At 37.1% G+C, this 23022-nt stretch overlaps 1 protein-coding gene across 2 annotated transcripts; it reads right to left on the bottom strand.

The window, feature by feature from the left end:
- Positions 1 to 8666: 8666 nt before the first annotated feature.
- Positions 8667 to 15976, bottom strand: LOC110940986 (galactokinase). Of its 2 annotated transcripts, none has more exons than XM_022182566.2 (13): positions 15546 to 15976; positions 12261 to 12445; positions 12122 to 12168; positions 11903 to 12033; positions 11692 to 11774; positions 10877 to 10945; positions 10607 to 10792; positions 10319 to 10453; positions 10002 to 10136; positions 9492 to 9562; positions 9311 to 9388; positions 9077 to 9218; positions 8667 to 8985 (listed from the first exon to the last, which is right to left on the bottom strand). In XM_022182566.2, the coding sequence occupies exons 1-13, from the start codon at positions 15706 to 15708 to the stop codon at positions 8875 to 8877; spliced, it is 1536 nt and encodes a 511-aa protein (XP_022038258.1). In that variant the 5' UTR covers positions 15709 to 15976; the 3' UTR covers positions 8667 to 8874. The 2 variants fall into 2 exon arrangements, with proteins under 2 accessions (XP_022038258.1, XP_022038259.1); XM_022182567.2 differs by having other exon boundaries at positions 11903 to 11997.
- Between the last annotated feature and the right edge of the window lie 7046 nt (positions 15977 to 23022).

The following is a 23022-nucleotide window of genomic DNA, read 5'->3' as shown; positions in this document are numbered from 1 at the left end:
GTGCAATAGTCTCTCATGTAATCATCCTCCTTATAGGTGTAGTTGTAGCCTCCTGAGTATTAATCCATAAGAATCACTCAACAGACCACAACCGAGTCTCGGGACCAGAAAACAAAAATAAAGGTGGAAACAGAGGCTGGACACGACCCCGTGTTCAGGATCTGTATCTGGGCGTTTTAATAAAAGTTACTGGTCTCGTTGAGCACGGGGGCGTGTTCAGTGAGCACGACCCCGTGTTCAGACTCTGTATCTGGGTGTTTAATGAAAAATATACAGCACGGCCCCGTGTTCAGGCTACTGTAAATGCAAACTAAACTAAAATGCAGAAAAAAGTGCGCGCGTTTTGAAAAAGTTTTGAAAAACTGATTAGGCCGTCGATTTTAAGCTTTCTTAAAATCCTTGTCCCCGGCAACGGCGCCAAAAACTTGATGTGCGTTAGGTGTAATATAATTTAGTATATATTTTAAGCCCTTTTTACACTTTTTAGCCAAGTTTTAAATTTATAAAACACGATATTTATTAACACTAAACACACATATGGGCAAGTGCACCCATCGTGGACGTAGTATAGTGTTGGTAAGATACCGAGGTCGTCCAAGGACACAAGAGCTTTTAGTACCGGTTTATCCTCAACGTCTAATCAATCAAAATGTTAGAAAAGGGTTTTTTAAACTAAGAAAATAAAACTAACTAAAATGTTGAAAATTAAAATAAAAATAAAACAGATAGACAAGATGAATCACTTGGATCCGACTCGTGTGTAGTGTAACCTTTGATTATTTTCGCACTTTTGCACTTGTTTAAGAGATTATCTTAGTTATTGTAGTAGGCCCCTCTTTTGAAGGCGACGTTACCCTCAACCCAGTAGTTTGAGTCAGCAAGGATACAATCCTAAAGGGTCGGATTATTGAAAGATAATTAATTAAGTTACTAAAGCATAATGTGGTAGGCCCCTCTTTTGAAGGCGACGTTACCCTCGGCTAAGTAGTCTGAGTCAGCAGGGATACAGTCCTAAGTAGCCGGGTTAAAGTTTTAATAGTAGTTTAACTTATGAGGGGGTCAAAGAGTTTGGACCCCCGCCATCCAATACCTTTGGGTATTGAAGGAGGTCCTACTAAATTTGACCCAGGTCCTTTGCAGGATCTATACACTGAACAATGGCAAGACTCTTACCAAACTGTTCCCTTAACCCCCGACCAGGCAGCCAACATACCTCCATATAGACCGTGGAGATATGAATGGTGAAAATCTTTTATTTTATATAGACAGTAAAATAATGCCAAGACACCACGGACAAACGATAAGGAAGAATCACCTTCAATATAAGAAACTAGTAATTAAAGTCATTAATACAAAACCAATTAAAAAGTGCAAAAGATTAAAAATAAAAAGTATTACACTAAACACCTGTCTTCACCAAGTGATGTAAGAGACTTAGGCAAACATGGCCTTTGATTGTCAAGAACTCTTACGATTAATCTTGGATCCTGAGACGACTCACACACTCTATGATGGACAATGGATGATGGTGGTGGATGATGGTGTTGTGATGGTGGTGGGTGGTGGGTGAAGTGTGAGAGAGGTGGTGTGCTAAGGGATGAGTTGCAAGAGCTCCAAACACTCCTATTTATAGGCTGAACAGAAGCTCGGGCACAGCCCTGTGTCCGCTGGGCACGGCCCCGTGTTCATCTGACTCTCTCTCTTCATTAATTGCAATTCGCAATTTCAATAAATGCGCCTGTAGGAAGTTGACCACGCCCTCGTGTCCGCTGGGCACGGCCCCGTGGTGGGCAACAAAAGCTTCTATGAGTTTGTCTTTTCTGCTGACACTTGGGCACGGCCCCGTGCTCACTGAGCACGGAGCGTGTTCAGTCTTCTGTCTTCTTTGTTTTGCTTGGGAAGATGCTGTTGGGAGGTCGGGCATGCCACTTTTGTTCCTTTTCTCGTATTTATGTTAGATTTAGCTGTCTTTTTGCTTCTTTTGTTCATTTGAGCTCATTTATTCCTGAAATACAAAAGGAAGACAAAAGCACACTTTTTCCAACATTAGTACTAGAAAGGGTTAGTTTTATGCCACAATTGATGTAATTTATATTTCGCATTTTACACACATCAATCCTATATAATTTTAAAAATTTCAGACGAAAAATAGGAAAATTTACACTTCTAACCGAAACATTCGGTGTCACACCCCAACCGATGGCGGAAACATCGGAGTGAGACGGAAACGAGATTGTTTAAAGACTTCATAACATTAAGTGACAATGATTTAATTCAAAACCGATTTCATATCATATTAATAATTGTCAAATACAAAATGAATTCAAAATACAACATTGAAAGATAATACAACAAGTTCAACAAAAATAAAGTAAGCTAATCTAGTAATTCAATATGCGTTTCTAAGTCGTCCCTACTAGATTTCATCATAATCATCATCGTCAACCTGCAACATGTTAAAAGTATAGTTCAACACAAAAAACATTAGCGAGTACACAAGTTTTACGTACATAGCATAAGTATAAAAATGTTTAAAACGAATCCACATGGCAACCTAAGTTATCAAGATTAACATATCAGTGGCATGCAATATTCAAGTCAACCCTCTGATTACTGCAGGAATTCAATTTAACATGACCTCTCGTTCACGGGTGGTGCATTACTCCTATAGCGATATACATGTTAAATGGAGGTTCGTACGAAGTTAATGACATGTGTATCACATAAGAATCACCCAAGAATATGAATCAAGTATAACAAGTAAGTATGCATGTATTTGGATTGTTTTGTGCATTGAATAAAATATAATGTGTTTGTGATTTTGATATGTTTAACATATTGCACCCAAAAGTGTAAAATGAAAATGGGTCAAATGTACTCACGGTTTTGCAAGCTTCAAACTTGATAATCTCGTGAAGAGTTGTAGGTTCGAGGATGGAATCACCAAAGTCACCCTAAATGGGGGAAACGAAGGTGTGTAAGTTTATGGATTTAGAATGGAAGATTCGGACTTGGAATTTAAAGTAGCAAAAAGTATGTATACGAAAATAATATCTAGTTCTAATTACTCATTTGTGACACTAAATTATGTGGTTTCACGGGTCCCAAATTACCATTAGAATCATCAACGAGTATCTTAGATTATAGATATATATTAGCCTAAGTTTATGATGGTTAATCATAGGTTGATTAGCATCACAAATTCAGCCTTGTTCTATATAGTTTATATGTATTTATATGGTAATAATAGTAATCTAAACTAAGTCTAATCATAGATTATCATGTAGCATCATATATGTTAAGCATGGAGGCTAAAACCTCATTATATGATTCACCACTACACAAACCACCACAATGATGGTTCGGAGGGTCATGAATAACAAGAAATAAATCTATCTAACATAAGCTCAAGTGACCAAGTACTCTCTAACCCGGGTGTACCAACACATCATGAAAAGAATTAACTAAGTGAGGGAGGCTAGACGAGGCTAAGGTACTTTGATTCTAGTAAGTCACTTTGATTCTAGTACCAACACATCAAAATGAAGGAGTGGAACTTAGTTTGGAAAGCCAAAGCTTCCATTTGTTCACACTTCACAAGTCACAAGTTCATCATATGAAAGATGATGACTTGTGCTTGCTTTCATCATTTGATATTGTCATGTATAAAGAGAATTATAATGAGTGTTTGAACTCGAAACTTCGATGGTAATCACCTCATCACAAACCCATAACCATAGACTTGATTGTGAGCTTGGTGGGTATGAGATTCCACCAAGTTATTAACAAAAATATGAACATACAAGAAGATAAAACAAAACAGAAGGTTTAATGCACTTTGGACCTCAAATATGGTGAGGTTTCATCTTAGATTACCAAGGTAATCTTGTGAAAACCTTCCTAGAGGTTATCCAAGTGCTAAGGAAGAAGAAATAAGCGAGAAATTATAGTAGAAGTGAGCTAGAACTCACTTAGAATGTCTTGAACTTTCTGTTTAACTTCTGGAATTTAAATGAGATTAAGAGTGTTTCTGGGAGTGATTATTGGTTTGTAAAGTGGAAAATGAGTGTATGAGAGGTTGGCTATATAGTGGAGGGATTAGGGTTTGAGTTAGGTGAGTATTAGGTGCAATTAGGTGGGAGTTTAAGGCAAGAAAACACAACATAACCCAATCAGCGAGCATGATTTATTTTTCTACGGATCCGACCCCTTGGCGGGCCGCGACGGAAATGGGGCTAGGCTGCCGTGGGGTGTAGCGGCCTAAGGCTGTGCAATTCTTTGATTTTTTGACAAGTTTAGCCCTTTAACTTAAGTATAATGCATATAATAAGGTGTTTTAAGTTTATAATCATATAATTAAGCATAAAACAAGTATATTAATCATGGTTAAGTATTTGTAAGTGTCAAAATGATGTATAAGCATGTCTGATACGTATGGATCGCGTGTATACGACATTTGCTTGCAAGTTGCACATTTGTCTACGAGAATCGTGTATAACGTATCAAATGCATGAATGAATTAAGACGTGTAAGTATAAACAAAGTATAATTTGTATGAAATAGTGAATTCTATTACGATCAAAGTCTCGGATTTACAACGATACAATAAAATACGATTACAAGAGAAATAAGTTTCCAAAAATAGAAATACAAGACAAGCTTTCTAATTAAGGAAAGTTACGAAAAAAAGCGAGGCGTTACATTCGGGGGGACGGGTGCACCCCCCCCCCCCACTTTACACTAAGCTACGCCCCTGGTGTCATATGTCAATGTGTGGCTAGGCAAACAAAAGTTAAAAAACATATGGGAAGGTTTAAATAATAAGTTGAGTGAAAGTGGAAGGTAATCTTGTAATTTTTAGGGGTACGTTATGTAACTTTCCCAAAGATACTTAAATTATTTGCATCTCATGCTTCAAGAATTGTAAAAAATCGAACAAAAACTCTCTCACAAACCTTTTTGCTAATTAATATAGGAGTAATATGATTTTAAAAAGGATGGGATGGATGGAAAAGAAGACTCCCCCATCCTAAGTGAGATTCTAACCTAAAAGCCCTACATGTTGATGTAACAACCCTCAAAAATATTCCCGACGACAACCCGTAATCAAAACCCCAAATGCGCGCGATGAAACTTGTATACTCAATCAGAAAACTTAACGGTTAAGAAAACTTGACGGTTGATGAACCAACCTGCACAAAAGTACCCTTACTAAACTCACAATTAAAACCGAACTATTTAGGATCAAGACCTGAGCATACGCGATAAGGATTGGCACGAAAATCGAGAAAAACGCACGATTGGACAAAAAAGGCGGCCGAGGACACGTGTCACACCCATCTGCCACGTGTTAGACCTACCTGGGTGACGTGGCAACCTAGGCCAGGCTGACCCTCCAGGTGACACGCGGGAGAGACCATGTCTCCTCCCGTGACGCTCGGGAGAAACCAGCCTGGGCTATATAAAGGTCGGGTCTAGGATGAATTTAGTGCACCAGTTTCTATCGGAAATTGATACTTCTTTCTCTCTTGTTCTGTCGTTCTAATGCCAGAACCTCTAAACCTCGAAACTCTGCTCCGTAGAAAGTGTACTAAACCCTAATCACTAGTAAGGTACCCTGTCCAATCGATCCGAAACCAAATCAACGGATGTTTAAGTGCTGCCTGAAATAGGCTATACTTTGTCATCACGTTGTGGTTTTGATCCTGTGAGTATCGTTAAGGTTTGAATTGGGTTTATACACTAATACGGATTTCATTATGTGAAATTAGGGGTTAGAATCAGAAGGCTTAAATTCACTGATAAAGTAGATGCTTAATTATCAGAAGACTTGGAGCTATAAATTTACTGTTATTCAAGAGGCTTAGAATCAGGAGTCCTGTTAAATCAAAACCCTAATTCTGCAAAGTGAGTCATTCTCATTTACTTAAATAATTTGCAAAACCCTATTTGTTTTCCAAATTTACAGTGATCAAGTTTTTGTACTCTGAAATTACTGTCGGTATGTGGGGTTTCGTATACACTAGTTAATAAGCTTTTCTATTGGACAATTGAGGGCCAATAGTGATATGACCACAGTCACAGGAACTGCCACCGAGTGACAAATACTGATTTGAATAACTGAAAGATATAAACAAATGTAAAAACCCTTAATGCTGCAATTATAACACTGTGTTTTTTTATACAAATGAATGATCTCACCAGTATTTCCTGCTGATAAAATGTTTTTAAACGCGTTTCAGGTGACTACAGTAAATCGGAACAAGAGTTGTGATAGACACTGAAAGGCTTAAAGAAGTGGCTTATTTTATCAATTAAATTAAGAAACACTGTTTTATGTATTTGGGTTTTCCCTATTAAAGCTACCTTTTTGAAACATGAGTTTATTCCCATCTATTTAATAAATAAAATCCGGTGTTTCTAAACTCTGAAATTTTTCCTAACTCACGGTCCTGTTGAAAATTTCCGCTGCAGTATTTTCAAAATAACCACCGGTACCACTTAACTGTTCACGGCTCCCATCTAGGGGTGTGGTCGGGGGTTGTGACAGTTGAGATGTTCTTGAGTTGGATAAGAGGTTATGTGTATAGAGTTAAGGTTAGGTACAAAGAGTCTTATCGTATAAAACGTACGAAAGGCATGAAAAAACAAATAAAACGCGGTGGCATTTTTGTAATTATTTGCTAGTAGGGTAATTATCAAAATTACTCTACAAATGATCTTGTATGGTAATTTTGATCTTGTAAGGTAATTATCAAAATTACTCTATAACTGTCAGTTTGGTATGGGGTAATGGAATGGACGAAGGAATGGAATGGACGAGGGAATGCAATGGATCATTATCATTCCATGTCTTGTTTGGTTACTGTGTGAACAGAATGAGTTATTATTGTGTATTGTTCGGTAGGCAAGAAAAACGGAGTAATAAAATCAGCGGTGAGTGGTGGTGGTGGTGGTCGGTGGTAGTGATTGTGGGTGGTTATAGGTGGCGGTGGTGGGTGTCGGCGGCGGCGATGGGTGGTGGTGGTGGCGGCGAGTGGCGGTGCGGCGGCGACGACGAGTGGTGGTGGTGGCAAGGTGGCCGTTGGTGGAGGGTGGCAGCAGAGGTGGCGGCGACGACGGTTGGTGGTGTTGGTGGTGGCGTCGACGTTGGTGGTGGGCGGCGACGGCAAGTGTCGTTGGCGGTTGGTCGCAGTTGTGGGTGATAATGGTGGCGAGTGGGTGGCGGCGGCGGTGGCTGTCGGGGTGAGGTGGTGGCGGGTGGCGGCGATGGCGTCGGTGGTGGGTGGTGGTGGGTTGTGGCGAAGGTGGTGGGTTGTGGTGTTGTTGATGAATGGTGCAAGGGGGGATGGAATGGAAAAAAAAAACATGGGGGTTGGAAGGAATGATTTTGAGGGAATGGAATGCATTTTGAAATGGGTGATTCCATTCCATTGACCAACCAAACACACTTTTCTTTATTCCCTCGTAATCATCCATTCCATTACACCTCCTATTCTTATATGACAAACACTCCTAAAGGTATTTGTATTTGATCTTTTGACGTATAACTAATGGATTCATATATATTTCGGTTTATAATGATCCATTTCATGAATATGTTGTCAGTTGTTTATAGGTTCCTAAACTCCGTAGTTGGTGGCCACTGGCCAAATCATCATGCATGTTTTGAGAATTTTGGGATCATGCACTTTGTGAGGATTTTGGGCAAAGTAATTAGCCCATATATCCCAAAAGTGCTCCCAAAATAAACCATCACAAAAAATATCAAACTCAACCAACATTAGTTTTAGGCCAACCAACACCAAACAAGTTTTAGTTTTATATTGTACCCCAATCAAACAAAGACAGAAACAACTTTTAGACCGAATCCAACAAATGCAGTAGTAGCTTGAAGCGAGTTTTTTGCATCGCTCAATAACCCAAATCTTGATTTTCTTCTCCGGTTCTTTAGCACACCCTAAGCAAGAAGCGAGTTTTTTTGTGGTTAAGTTATTGAAGGGTGATGGTTTCCATTTGAAAAACACACTCAGTTTACCTATATCCTATATCCCCCCCCCCCCCCCCCCCAAATGTCAAATCACTCTTTAATAACTAAACACAATTTACAAAAAAAAAAAAAAAAAACACTCATTTATATATAATGAAATAAGAATACAAACCAAAATGTCTAATATATTAAACTAGCTATTGTTTTCTACATATGCATAGCAAAACTGACCAAGACACAACACTTGATTTTGGGTCAGTTTGAGTATGTATAATACTCCATTGGATCATTTTAGGCTACAAGCCTACAATTATCTTCCAGCGTGTTAAAATGGTTTAAATGGAAAAGGGTAAGTTACGGGGATTGAGGACGGATCAAGATGGACCCTGGTCTAAATTGAGAGGTTAGAATGGGCGACACTTTCTTCTGGACGACAAGGTTTACAGCTATGGATCTACGACTTCATGATATGTTGACTCTAGAAGTCAAACAAGCTCTCCTAAGAATCCAAATCAACCAAAAAGGTACCAATCGGTTTGGGCATCATTAACAATTTGTTGAGCTTCTTGCTGACAGTAGTTGGATTCCATTTTGGCTCCTACTACCAGCATCCATGTTTGCTATTGCAAAATGTCACAAAATATATAGTTATTTGCCCGGGACAGATAATAATCTCTAACCAAAAACTAAAATCTAGTCATGTTTGCTCAGATTCTTTTAAATGTCACAAAACAGACACTGATAAAGACATGACATACATAATTTGCAGAATGTTTGGCGCGTATTTAGGTTCTTACATCGAATTAAACAAATTACTATACGAAAAAAAGAAAATAACTTAACTGGGAACACACACTATACCAATAAGATGAAAAAGATTGAAATTAAAATTTAAATATGGCTGCTCCACTAGAAGGCTTTGAAGCAAACACATAGAGACCAAGATCACACTTGTTGATTATTCCACTCTCAATCCTAGAATCATAGAATTGCTCCTGCAAACAATTTCAATCCATCAATTGCTAGAAAATAACATACTTTATGATACAAATAAAAACGTTTATTTTTTAAGTTTATAGAAGTGACCTTTAAATTTAGAATGAATTGCGGGACGATGTTCTCTTTGACCAAAGCAACCGCACATCCACCCCATCCGGCTCCAGTAAGCCTAGCTCCAAGCGCCCCATTGTCTTTGCAAACTTTAACCAATTCTTCCAGTTCAGGACAACTGTTTCATGAATTACATACAAAATAAGTTTCACTAATGAGGATGTAGTATATACACATACAAAGATGCATGTGTGTATGTTAGATGTATACCTGCACTCAAATAAAACACTGCAACTATGGTGGCTCTCATTCATAAGGTCGCCAAGTTTTTTCAGCTTCTCCTCCTCACTGTAAAAACATTTCCAAAGTTACCTTCCAAATCTGAACTTTAAATGAATGTAAAAATGTTTTTTTTTAATTTATATTAGATTTATAAGAATTAATTACTCACTTAGAATTTGATGATACAGCATCCTTGAAAGCATATACACGCTTCGCTTCAGAGTACACATGAGAGGCTCTCTGAAAACACAAATGTAAAAACATTCGTCATTCTGCCTATTTACTTATGCATGCTTTGATTTGGGTCATGGTTTAAGCTAACGGGTCAAACGAGTAAAATGAAAAAAAAAACTGATTGAAATGGGTCAACTGGGTTAAAATTCAGCCAAATGGGTCAAAAGGCTAAAATCATTAAAGATCTCATAAGTTACTTTATTCAGAAATTGTACTAACTAATTTAGCTTTCGCAATCATAATTAAACTGTTATTTATTTATATATAAGAACGTTTGGACAAAAAGTATTTTGGGTCAACCTAACCAGTACCAACAAGTTACCCGCATGGACCCGTTACCCAAGCCAATGTATAATTTAGAAAATAGATAAATGGGAGACAAGTTAAAGAGTAGTTGAAAAAAAAAATCTTTTTGATGACATGCTTCAGATTAGATAAAGATTACCTGGAATAACTTGTAATGTTTAGCAGCTTTTAGCACATCCAGTGAAGAAGCTGAGTCAGCGAATATCAGAGCCAAGCTTTTAGAAGTGATTTTCTCGATTTCTTCAGCTGTATATGGTTCTTCTTTAAGATATTCCTGTAATAGTAATAGTAATTAGTGGATGACAATAATCATATTATTTCAATACAAAATGATTATAATAAATACGATGATCTAGGAGACTGAATGTATTAAAATATGCTTTTGGTAAAATTCGACACATTCCACCCACTTGTCCTGTTTCTGTTTTAGTTAAAATCATATTGGCGGTCCAATACCTTAACAGCGAGGGTCGGGTCAGAAGACCCACGAGTGCCTGCAAAGGATACACATAAACCTTCTACATCTGAAAGTGTTTTCACTTTCGATATCGCCTCTTCCGGCTCCATTCCAAGTTTTATACCAAGTACAATCTGAAAATTTTCCAAAAACGCAATGATGGTAAGAAAAAGATAATAATATAATTTTAACAGACTTCTTTATATATCATTATAGAGCCAATCTTTTTCAGCCGTAACAACAAGCAAAATAACAGAGAGAATACAAAGAAAGTGCTTTGGACTTACAGAAGCTAAACGGCACTCAACAACCCGATTATTATAGTTGGTAGCTGCAGTTACTGCCTTCTGAGATTCAGCCAATGAATGAGCTATCACGAAAGAACTGCCAGCTGGAAGTTGCACATCTGTTGCACGAATCGGGTTGAAATCTATGAGCTCAGCAAACCCAGTTTTCGCCATAATGGATATGGCCTAGTTCAGTAAACAAAACAGTTTAGTTATGACATGAAGGCATCATACGTTTAATACAAACGGAAAAATGAATTACATATGTACCTGGTCCATTCCACCAGATTGTGTCCCAATGTGTCTTTCACACTCACATGTAAGTTGAGCAAGTTCTTTCTGCAGCGGAGATAATAAAATTAAAGTTTAATTAAAGTAACATAACATTTTGCAGGCACTTGAAAGGGTGCCATATTTACATTTACATACTATTAATTTGCAACTGTTCTATGCATAATGGTGTTGTACCTCATGCTTTGGGTGTTTTCCAAAAAAAAATGATTTTTTTACTTTTAACCCAAAACTTTTCATCTTTTGCAATTTTACCTCACAAAATTTGATTTTTTACTTTTAACCCAAAACTTTTCATCTTTTGCAATTTAACCTCACAAAATTTGATTTTTTACTTTTAACCCAAAACATTTCATCTTTTGTAATTTAACCTCACAACTTTTTATTTTCAATTCTGGTCCCCTATACTTTTCGTCTTTGGCAAATTTGTTATACGTTACGTTCTATATTTTGCGGGTTAACAAAGCGCAGCATGCGTTTGTGGTTCAACGGTTTTGCGTTTCATTCTAAATTTTGCAAGTTAACACGGCGCAACATGCGTGTGTGGTTCAACGTTTAAGTCTATGTTTGACTTTTCGGTCTAATTTCTTCGCATTAGCACGCCGCAACTTCAGTGTTAATGGTCGTTGGCAGTGGTGTGGCTTTAGTGCTATTTGGCACAGTTTTACGCAGCTAATTCTAGTTACTCTTAAAATAGATAATAGATAAGAAGCATCAAATAAACGTCACATACTTGACAAGCAAAAACTATAAAAAACTTATAAATTTTGCAGATTCAGATATGATGAGAATACCTTGGGAAGATTGACATTGTGGGCAGCCATTATGGCAATTGTAGAAGAACACACAAATGCTGCAGAGCTTGATAGCCCAGACCCTGTATAGGCAAGAAAGAGATCAAGCAAAAACATAAAGGGATATAATTATTTTATTTGTACTTAAGTGAAATAAATAATATTTAATACTGACTACAATATTACAAATGTTTTCGAACAGAATTTTTACCCGTAGGAACTGTTCCATCAATCATAACATCAAGCCCTACTGGTGAACCGAGATCAAGCCCTCGTGATTTAGCATATTCATAGAAGCCTTTGTATCTGCAACATACAAAATATTCATAGAAGCCTTTGTATCTAATGCTTGCATATCAACTATTCAATAATAATTACTGTTAGACCCTAACACTGTGTAGCAAGTTAAGCAGAGTTTGTAGTCACTCACCCACAAATAAAATAATGGCCCCATCGATGATTCTTCAGGTCAATCTCCTACAATAACAAGAAAATTCCTTAAACAATGTTGCTGTCATAGATGAGACAACATCTGTGTTTTCTGCAACATAAAAGAGCCATTTATTTACCTGGTCAGGATCGACAGGATAGGTACACACAGTGTACTTGTCATTAACATTTGCAATCGTAAGAAACTTTTCAGATTCCCCTGCGTCCCTTTTCCGAATAGCTACTATCGTGTCTTGCCTAATTGCCATGGGTAACACCGAATACCCCTCATAGTCAATGTGCTCCCCAATCAAATTCACTCTTCCTAAATCCCAACAACAATATAATATTTCAAAAGTTTAATGCCAGCAAGAGAACATAAAACGGCAAAATGCCATAAAAACATGAATAGACCACCACAGTGAGCAACAAATGTGAACTAAAAGATAAAACTTTTCCATCACCATGTCATCCTGGTCAATAGGACCAAAGATTTTATATATTATCATGTTTATCTGATGCTGATAATTTCCACTACAATAGTCATAGTCAAACTTGGTAATTAAAGGTCTGATCAAATTCACACTACACATGGTTCAGACGTTCAGTAAAAGGGTACTACTACCGATCGCAATTGTCTAATAACCTTGGGTCCTAGTAAACCTATTTCAGTCTTCTTTTCCCTTTTCAATGGATTCAGGATTTATTTTCATGTTGGTTCGGGTTAGATCTTTCTTTAACTGGAAATCATCATCATCATCATCATACTCAGTAAATCCCACCAATAGCAAAGCAAAGGTAGGGTCTGAGTAGGGTAAGATGTAGACAACCTTACCTCTACCTCGTAGGAATAGAGAGGCTGCTTCCAGTGAGACCCCCGGCTCGATAGTAGTTTTGCATCAAGCCTTGGACATAAGGCACATAACACTCAGCAATCGGGACAAAGACCGATTAGTGCATGTACCCTTCTGTCTTTCAGCTATCAACACCACCACATGATGCATGATTAACCGTCCTCAGCTTTTAACGTTATTTTCACGAAATTAGTAAAATAACGTTAAAATTAGTGCACTTTCACTTTTGCCCCCCCGATGGCCCACACATATACATTATATGCGCATACCGATGGCCCACACATATATACATTATATTGCTTTTCTTTAACTATAAATAAAATATCAATTTAATTTGAGATTTGACACACTAAAATTCATTATGAATTCTGCTTTTTTTTTTATATAAAAGAAAGTAGCCTTTTGGTGCCAACAAAGTAGTTAATTTGGTGGACCAAGTTATCAGGTCATTTATTCATACGAACATGAGATTGCTTTATTCTTATCCTGCTTTTTAGGATCTGAATCTCCCTCTTTTTCACATACAGAGATGGATCAACTTTTTGTGACAAATTTGTTAACAATACCCTACCAAATTTTCTCTACTTTTAGCAGTTCATAGGAATCCATCAATTTCTTGTTCACTAAAAAAGATCAAATCAAATACGCTACTCCCAAATCAATCACCTCTATCACAAACACCAAATCCGAACCACTTTACCCAACCTAAATCCACTTAAACACTGATTACATCAATAATTACGCAATGCTCTCTAACCAAACACAAATCAGTTAAGTTAAAAGAACAATAACCTAATCAGTTAAGTTTCCCCTTTCAATGGATTTATTATTATGTCGGTTTGAGTTACCTCTCTCTTCTAGGGCTGTGCAACGGTTCAGAACCGGACCGAACCGAACCGAACTGGAACCGAACCGGAACCGTTAATTGCTAAATTTAAGAACCGGAACCGAACCATATTATAACGGTTCCGGTTCGGTTCTGAACCGGTTAAACGGTTCTCGTGTAAACGGTTCTTGCGAGAACCGATTGATAATTAAATCGTAAAATTAACAATTCAATAAAAACGAATCAAACCATTAAAACATTAACTAAGAGTTGCAACATTCAAAGTTCAAACCAACCAAAATAAAAGTAGCAAAACAACAATAAAAAATTTCAAGCCATAAAACAAACTCTAAATAAAACTATTACAACCATCGTGTTAACAATTAAAACTAACATCTTCAAATTTCATTCGATCTTCATCCTCTAAATCTTCTCATAAACATTTAAATGAAACCAAGTGATAGCAATTAAAAAAAATAAACGAATAATACATCTACTGTATTTGATTCACGTGAATAGATTGATCAGTAATGCATCTACTATATTTACCAAGTGATACACTATTTATATACACATTTGCAATTTGATCAACATTGATTTGATTATTTTTGTTCAATTTTTATTTTCACATACAGAAAACTATATGCATCAGAAAGCAAACATCTAGAAAGAAAATATATTCAATCATAAAAAAGGTCATGTAGAATAGCATACATGTATTTGCAGGGTGTTGATGGAGATGAACTTGTATGATAGCAATTAGGGTTAGGGTTGAGAGATGGAGAAGAATTAGAAGATGAAAGATGAGATGGTGGAATGAATATAAGAGGAGGGAATAAGAATTAGGATGGTCGTATGATGTTGAAAAACTCATTAATAATATAAGGTTTTAAATATTTATAACCCCAACTAGTTCTAGTGGTTCTTTAACCGGAACCGTGGTTTTAACCGGAACCGAACCGGGAATCGTTTTTACCCAAATTTAAGAACCAGAACCGGACCCTATATATAAAAATACGGTTTGGATCTAGCGGTTCTGGTTCAGTTCCGCGGTTCTGACGGTCCTGAACCATATACTGCTCAGCCCTACTCTTCAACTGGAAATAAAATATTATTAAATTTCAGATCTTACACTGCTAAAGTTCATAATGAATTCTGCTTTCTTTTTTTTCTTTTTTTTTCTTTTATTTTAAAGTAACCTTTTGGTGGACCAAGTTATCAGATCATTTATTCATACAAACATGAAACCTGAGATTGCATTTATTCCTATCCTTGTCCAGGATCCCATTCTTCCTTTCCACATCTTGATGGATCAACTTTTTCGACACAAATCCTTACGAAACTATTAAGAATATGATATCAAATAATTCTCCAACTTTAGTAGTCATCAACTTTCACTAAAATTGCTCAAATCCATATCGAAAAATACCAAATCTCAACCACTTAACCTAAACCTAAATCCACTTAAACACTGATCACACCAATAACTACACAAATCAGTTAAGTTAAAAGAACAAGAACCTTATCTAAGTTCGCTTAAACATTGATTACATCAACAATCATCCAATTCAATTAAACTAAACACAAAATTAGGTATCCGAATCGCAAATCACACACAAAACAAAATCAGCGAACTTAAATCCACTTAAATTCCATCAACAATTATGCAATGCGATTAAATCAACAACAAAATTAGGTATTCGAATCGCAAAACGGACAGTAAACAGAATCGAACGATGAATAACCTGGAGCACGAGCATAGATTTGAGGAGGATGACCGAATAACTGCTCGAATTTGGAGTTGAGAAGAGAGATACGAAGTTGAGCTTCTTCGAGTTGTGATCCATCACCGTAAACTTCATCAAGTTTGGAGTAAAGTGGAACGGGGAGATCTTCGTGTTTCGCCATTGATGAATGAATGAATGATTGATTGATTGATTATTGCTGTGTGTTGTTTGAAAATCAAAAGTGGATAAATATCTGGTGAAAGGAGTGTGTGTATATATAGATCATGATTAAGATTAATGATTGTGGTTGTTTTATTAATTAATTAATTAAAGAAAATAAGTTAAAGATCATGTATTCATGATAAATAGCAAAGATTAACTTTTTTTTCGGTTTATCCTAAATTAACTCACTATATTGTTGGAACTTAGAAGATAAACCCATCACTAACAATTAGTAACTTTTAAGCAACTTGTTATTTTGTAATTTTAAAGAAAAAAAGATACGATTTAAATAAACTTTCGAATATATCGTTGCAACAGGCACTACGATTTGGTATAAGTTTTATTCGAATGTGTCAAATATAGTTAATCTTTTCGTTCTTTACAATGACGAACCGAACTGATGACGACGTTCTAACAACATCAATATATGTAATGTATAAGTTTTTTATGGTTTATTGACGTGACGGTTTAAAACGGAGTTGTATACGCAATAAAGTTTTTTTTTTTGTATAACGATTGCCGGTAACAGTAGCTAACGGAATCGATAACGGCCGAACATCATTACCATTACCATTGTCAGTGTTTGTTTTCATGGTTTACAATCAATGTAAAACACGTAAGAATATCCTTTTGGACACTCTCTTTCAGAAGCTATACCAAGCGCTTGTATCATATCTATCTCTCTATAAAACTACTTTTTTTATCAACAATGTTTGATAATAGTTTTAGATGACAAAATGTAAATAAAAATTATGTTGTTGTAATTAGCAAAATAACATGGCACAACAAAATTTAAAATTCCTACATAGAGTTGAATGGAAGTTATTTTGCTAATTCATTTTCTTAATAGACTTGTAACTCATAAAAAAGTTGTTTAAATTTCAAGTTCTTAATAGACTTTTAACTCGTAAAAAAATGTTTAAATTTGAAGTTCTTAATAGACTTGTAACTCATAAAGAATTAGCCAATGAGGTAGTGGTGGAGTGGTTGAGGAAAAATTTGGTGTTCCTTGTGATTCAGGTTCAACTCTCACTCTCCCCATTATTTTCTGCGGTATCCAGGTGAAGGGCGAATACGGGTGATGCCGGTTCGTCTTGGATGGGAGACGAGGTTTTACCGATTATTCCATTGCCATGCCTTCGGGCGGGTGGAGGTCGGATTTCCGCGCATCTGGGAGAGCCAAGAGGGTGGCGGGCGGCGGTCGAGTAGTCGACCTTGGCCACAGCACCCGGTGTCACGGTGGTTGACACATTGTTACTAGCCGTTAAAAAAAAACTCATAAAGAATTGTTCCAATTTCAAGTTTCGCTCACGTTTAAGGTTTTCTGAATTATTGGTGGAATTTTTTGCTAATTAGGTTGAGCACATAATGGGTTAATCGTAATAAAACAATTCTCCCATATCAATCTTTTAAGTTGTATATTTTAGTGAGACTTGCACCATGGTTGGGAGAATATCTCATATTTTCCTGTTTAGACTAACCTTCTTGCTCTCGTTTACTTTGTTAGTATCTTCATATAAATATAAACCAAGTGTATCCCACATGGTTTTCGTAGCAACATGGTTCATGACCGAGTGAAAGATTTCACCGGTAAGGATATCACAGTATAGTACTTTGCTTTCGCATCAATACTTATAAGTCGCTTATCGTCACCGGTCCATTAAACCATAGGCTTAGTTCATATCCAAGATGGCAAGATTATGTGTTATCTGTATTTTCCTACCCTATAAGTAGTGAAACAAGGCTTTAAGAAAGATACAAACCATATTTGTTAAACTCAGAACGCTTATAGGGTTTGTGCTTTCTCATGAGAGGGGCATATGACTTTTCTACAAGGGAAAACTTTGATGAAACTATACTAGTTTTCCAAGTGGTCCGCTATCATTTACTATATCTACTCATGAATGGGTCAATGGAAATAGTGTCAGGCAGCTGTCACACTCCGATTTCCACGTGTCTCACCGGTGGGCCCGGTGGGGGATTACCGTGACGATGTTGGCAACAATATAGTCAAACCACACAATTATATAAATGCACAGCGGAAGCTTAAAGATAAATATATACTTCAACCTCTGATTGTAATATCAAATGTATTACAGAAGTCGAATATATCCACAGCGGATCAAAATAAATAAATATTGTTCATTCAGATACGGCATCGAGTTTGCGAGACTATTCGTGATGCTTAGGAAGCTTATACCAGCCAATTTCGTATAGTACATGCACTTAATCTTTTGGGGAAAATACGTCAGTTTACACTGGTAAATACATTCAACTGACACATTTGAAAATGTTTATTAAAATTGATTTGAATGCACAAGGCACAAACTCTTTTATAACTTGGGAAAATTATTAAAAATCTTGTGAACGTTTTACATGTTCTTTTATGCGTCCAGTAGCCCGGGTCGTGCCGGGTTAAAGATTTATAGACACACCACATTGCGTAAAACCGTAGTATAAAAACCAACGGCTACGTCTTTTAATTTAATGTCGACAATAAATACCGGGTGTACGCCTACACCGGGATGTCGATGGTCGTGGCCATTTCGTAAAATGATGCCAAGGATATCCGGGACAACGGTCATTAAACCCCCCAAAGGCTTTTAAGAAACAAAACTGTTTAAATGAGCCGATCATATTATTTAATTAACCACCTAAGCGATGGAAAATATAATGCTCAATCAAGCGGTATTAACATACCGTAACCCAAGCCCGTATAGGGGAAATAAGTTAAAGTATTTACCTTTGCAAGTATATATCCTTAGTTCGATTAAATCGCCGATAGCTTTTACCGGGGCTCCTAATCTGGAACGAAGGTTTTAATTAACCTCTTAGAATCCTAACGAGTCCTTATATTGGCCGTAGCCTAGACCGGTTGGTTTCGATATGTGAATACGGTTTAATCGCGTGAAAGGCGAAAACCGAGAATGGAGTGTGATTCTGACCCAACAAGTTCAGAGACTTGTTTTACATGGGTTTATGGTTCACACTCTGGATTTTGGGGTTCAAATAATATTATTTGACCCGTATCGGCTAATTTATGAAAACTAGTTTCATAAGCCGAACCGTGCGCGCAATAGGCGAAACGGTTTACCATAAGAGTCTTACGCTTATTTCCTAAGTCAATATGCCTTAAAGAGATTGTGGTATCAGTAGGATACCTTCCGTGATGCCCGTAACGAGTTTAAGTTAATATTATGCCCCGTAGGGGCTTTTCGGTCATTTTAAAGACTTTTAAAGGGCTTTTCGAGTTCTACAGGAAATCTGAGTTTCCCGAACAGCTTATAAAGCTTAAAATACTTTATTTATAATTTAAAATCAGTAGCAACTGGAATCGGGTCAAAAGACCTTGTAGAACTCAAGTTTTGGCCGAAAAGGGCATATTCGGTATTTACCGAACCGTAGCCATAACCGCAGGTTATGAGCGAGGTAAAAATTATTAAAAATCTTTAAAATTCCCAAAATATTATTTTAATACAGTGGGTAAAAGTTTTGGTGACGAATTCTTGGTTTAGATAGGCGTTATGCTAATTGCGCCGTTAATTACAAAAGTTTACTTTAATTGCGCTATTTAGCATAACTCTCATTCTAGACCTTGGATTGACGTGAAACTTTAAGGACATGCTTATAATTTAATAAGCAAGGTTCTGGTCCGTTCACGTGTCCGAAATACTCGTTTTATTTTCAAAATGGCGTTACGGTCAACTTTTAGGCGATTAACGAAAATGCGCAAAAGACTCGGATAACTCATGAACCGATCACAGAGGTTTATACCATCATGTAACCTGGTCCTAAGAGAGTCCTAAGGTATATCTATACCTCACTAAAACGGGTCAGAACTGAAGTCAAAGCAAAAGTCAAACTTTAGCGACATTCGGCTCCGAACCGGGTCAATATAGCAAACGGTCGATTCAAACGAGCGCAAACAAGTTTATATACTTATTATCATGTTTTATGATCATCAAAACAGGTTTCATAACGTATACATTTCAGATTATGTAGAAAATGGCAAAATGACTTTCTGTTGACTTTTTAAGTGCGCGTTTGACTCGATATTTGACATAGTTAGAGTGGTGATCAGAGGGAACCCTTTTAGAGGTTTATTACCCACTTAAATACCAACTCAAAACTACTTTTGATTCGTCATAAGACTGAACCATCACTGATTTATTTTAAAGTCAAACCGTATTTACGACGGTTTGGTTTTTAGCTATTTACTAAGGAAATGTGAAACCACAAAGGGTTAGATTACTTACAGAAGCTTGAGAGAAGACTTAAGAACACAGAGAAATGCTAGAGAGCTCTTGAAATGATCAGTTGAGTGTGTTTGAAGTGTGGTGAACTTATGAGTCAAGTGTGGCTATTTATAGTGTTCAAAAGACCTCAAGATCATCACAACTCAGTCTACATTTGATCATGGATCATGGGCAGGTGTTCCTAAGTGATATGGGTCGAGCATAGGGTGCCCATGCCTCATTTATTGGTTGTTGGTCGTTCAAAGGCTCCAAGAGGCAAGTAGTTACAAGTTTTCTGCATCTGGGCGTCCCACGCGGCCCGCATGGACATTCCATGCCACTTTTACGCGGGCCGCCTGAGTTTAGAACATCAGGCGCGTAATTGAGGTGGCTCGCGGCCCGCCTCAACTTAAGTCCAAACCTCACGCGGGCCGCGAGAGGTTATGATTTCAGAAATTTTAAATCTTTTGTCATGATTACGAAATCCTGGTAATTAATAACGAAATCTTTCGTAATGATTTACCTGACCTTTCGGGTTTGAAGGGGTAACTTTGCGGTTTGGCCCTCGGTTAATTACAACTAAGGACCTCGTGTTATTTACCCGCGTTGTTAAGTCCCCGGTTAGTTTATTAATTATTCAGAAAGCCTTCACTTTCATTATTGACGCTTTTAACCCTTCTCCTACGAATTTGATCGTAACTTTCTCGTTTCATAACGAAACTTCGCGAAATTTATATATTATATTTTAGTGAGTGTATAATACCGTTACAAAGCCTTGGGAACGTTAAAGGGTCACTCAGAGGTATAATTAAACATGTTGACACAGTTAACCCCTGTAGCTTGTAATCTCCCACTTTCTTTCGTGTTTCGCTTTCGTACGATCTATGATACATTCGTTTGAAGGTTCAAGCATTTATTTAGGGTTACTATACAGTATGTTTACCCTTGTTGACATTTATAACCCTCGAATTTACATACTTTCAAGGTTTGTCAAAATTAGTCCTTTATCAAATACAAATGCCACGTGTAATCAAATGACACGTGTTAACACATTATTGGACGCAAAAATTCGAGGTGTTACAGCAGCTGCCTGACATAGGGTTGTTTATGAGTCGAACCCGATTATAAACCGAGCTGGCTCGGCTCGGATTTGAAATCGAGCTGGAAATCTAAGCTCGGGCTCGGCTCGGCTTGGTTTGGCTCGATATTGAAAAGAAAAATTAGTACATGGCTCTCAAAATTCAGTAATCTAACATATTATTCAGTAATTCAAAAGAACATATAAAAAATAAGCTCAACCTAATACATTACAAGCGAAAATCAGGTTTAACACAAAATACGTTCTTAATTTCAACGAAATACAATATAAATTTATTAGCATGGTAATCAACCTTTAAATGTGGTCTAGATATCAAATTACACTTCTAATCACATGTAGATAATAATAAGTTTTGGTGATATTATAATGTATATAAATATAAAATATATTAAACGTAAATAATCCGAGCTAAGTCGAGCCGAGCTGGTATGCGAGCCAAACCGAGCCAATCCGGCTCATTACGAGCTAAGCCGAGCTAGATTCACTTTCAAACCGAGCCACATCGAGCGAGCTTTTTCCGAGCTAAATCTGAGCGAGCTTCGAGCGAACTCCGAGCCACGAACTTTTTGGACAGCCCTGGCGTGACACTTCCCCATTAGTCCAATCAAATTACAATTTTGTCTCACTTAAATTTACAGTTTTGTCACTAGTTTTATTTTTTCCTTCCAGTTTGTAACACCCCGTGTTTTCCAAAAGTCAAAGTCAAAGTCAAGTGTTGACTGTTATTGGAATTAAAGATCAATAAAGATTAATTTCATTTTAGTTTCATTTTGATTTTCGTATTATTTGGAGTAAGTGTTGTATAATCAAACTAATCGGCCGATAATCGAACTGTGAATCAACGACCGACTGTGAATGATAGGAAGTAACAATGCAATAAAGCTAGTCAATCAATAATCAAGCTAATCAAATCAATCATCGAACTCAAGTGTGGATAATTTTAATGCTTTTATACGTGTGTGTGTGCCTTATGTGTTACTTGTGCATGTTTACTTTTATGTTAAAGTGTGTGGTGAATCAATCAAAATCAATCAAGACTCAAAGGTGAATCAAACTCAATGGAAATCGAACCCGAAATGGTTGTAAGGATGCTCGTATGTTAGATATAGTAGTTGAGACTAAAAGTAATTTGATTAGGAATTCTATCATTCTCAAATCATCGTTCATCGAAGTCGAAATATCAAAAAATCGTCGCGAAACACTCTAAACCAGGCAAGCCGATCGAACAGGGCAACCTGATCGAACAGGCAAGCCGATCGAACAGGGCAACCTGATCGAACAGGCAAGCCGATCGAACAGGGCAACCTGATCGAACAGGCTAGCCGATCGAACAGGCTGTTCGATCGGACAGCCGCTCGATCAGGGATGCTGTTCGATCAGCTGACCCTTCCACTTTTGGAAGCCTATAAATAGGGCTGTCCTTGTCAAGCTTTCCACTTTTGGAAAAGCTCTGACCGACCAGCCTCTTCTTCTCACTAAATCTCAGATTTCTCTCAAACCGGTAAGTATTTCGCTCTAATCCTTGTACGTTTTTGTTCATTAATCGATTCTACATCTTTCTATCTTTCAAAACTTGGATTTCATCCATGAAATCACCAAGATCTAGGTGTTCTTGGGTGATGTCATCATGTGTTCTTCAAGAACACTAAGTTTTGGCATCATTCCACCATGAATAACTTAGATCTAACCGATTTCCACATAAATAACCTAAAATCTTCCAAAGATCTTAACATTTCACGGTGGAAAAGGATTGGAAGATGGGTTTTCATCTATCTTTCAACTCTTTTACACTCAAAAAGGTGAAAACGAGACTTGAACCGATTTACAAATCAATCTAAACAAACACATGGTTCAAGATTCGGGTTCTACCGAGAGATATACCGATTTCGGGTTAAACGTTAAACTTGGGTTCCAAACCGTCTCTGACCGAGTTTGGGTG

This window comes from Helianthus annuus, chromosome 5 (genome assembly GCF_002127325.2).
Source record: "Helianthus annuus cultivar XRQ/B chromosome 5, HanXRQr2.0-SUNRISE, whole genome shotgun sequence".
NCBI lineage: Eukaryota > Viridiplantae > Streptophyta > Magnoliopsida > Asterales > Asteraceae > Helianthus > Helianthus annuus.
The sequence above is the reverse complement of the archived record's forward strand: the minus strand, read 5'-3'. Positions and strand labels throughout refer to the sequence as shown.

Excerpts from the sequence above, each read along its gene's own strand:
- LOC110940986 (XM_022182566.2), bottom strand. The coding sequence starts at position 15,708 with ATGGCGAAACACGAAGATCTCCCCGTTCCACTTTACTCCAAACTTGAT. Across the intron at positions 11,775-11,902 it reads TGATGGAACAGTTCCTACGG|GGTCTGGGCTATCAAGCTCT; the intron begins GTAAAAATTCTG and ends TTGCCTATACAG. Across the intron at positions 10,793-10,876 it reads AATCTGGTGGAATGGACCAG|GCCATATCCATTATGGCGAA; the intron begins GTACATATGTAA and ends TTACTGAACTAG.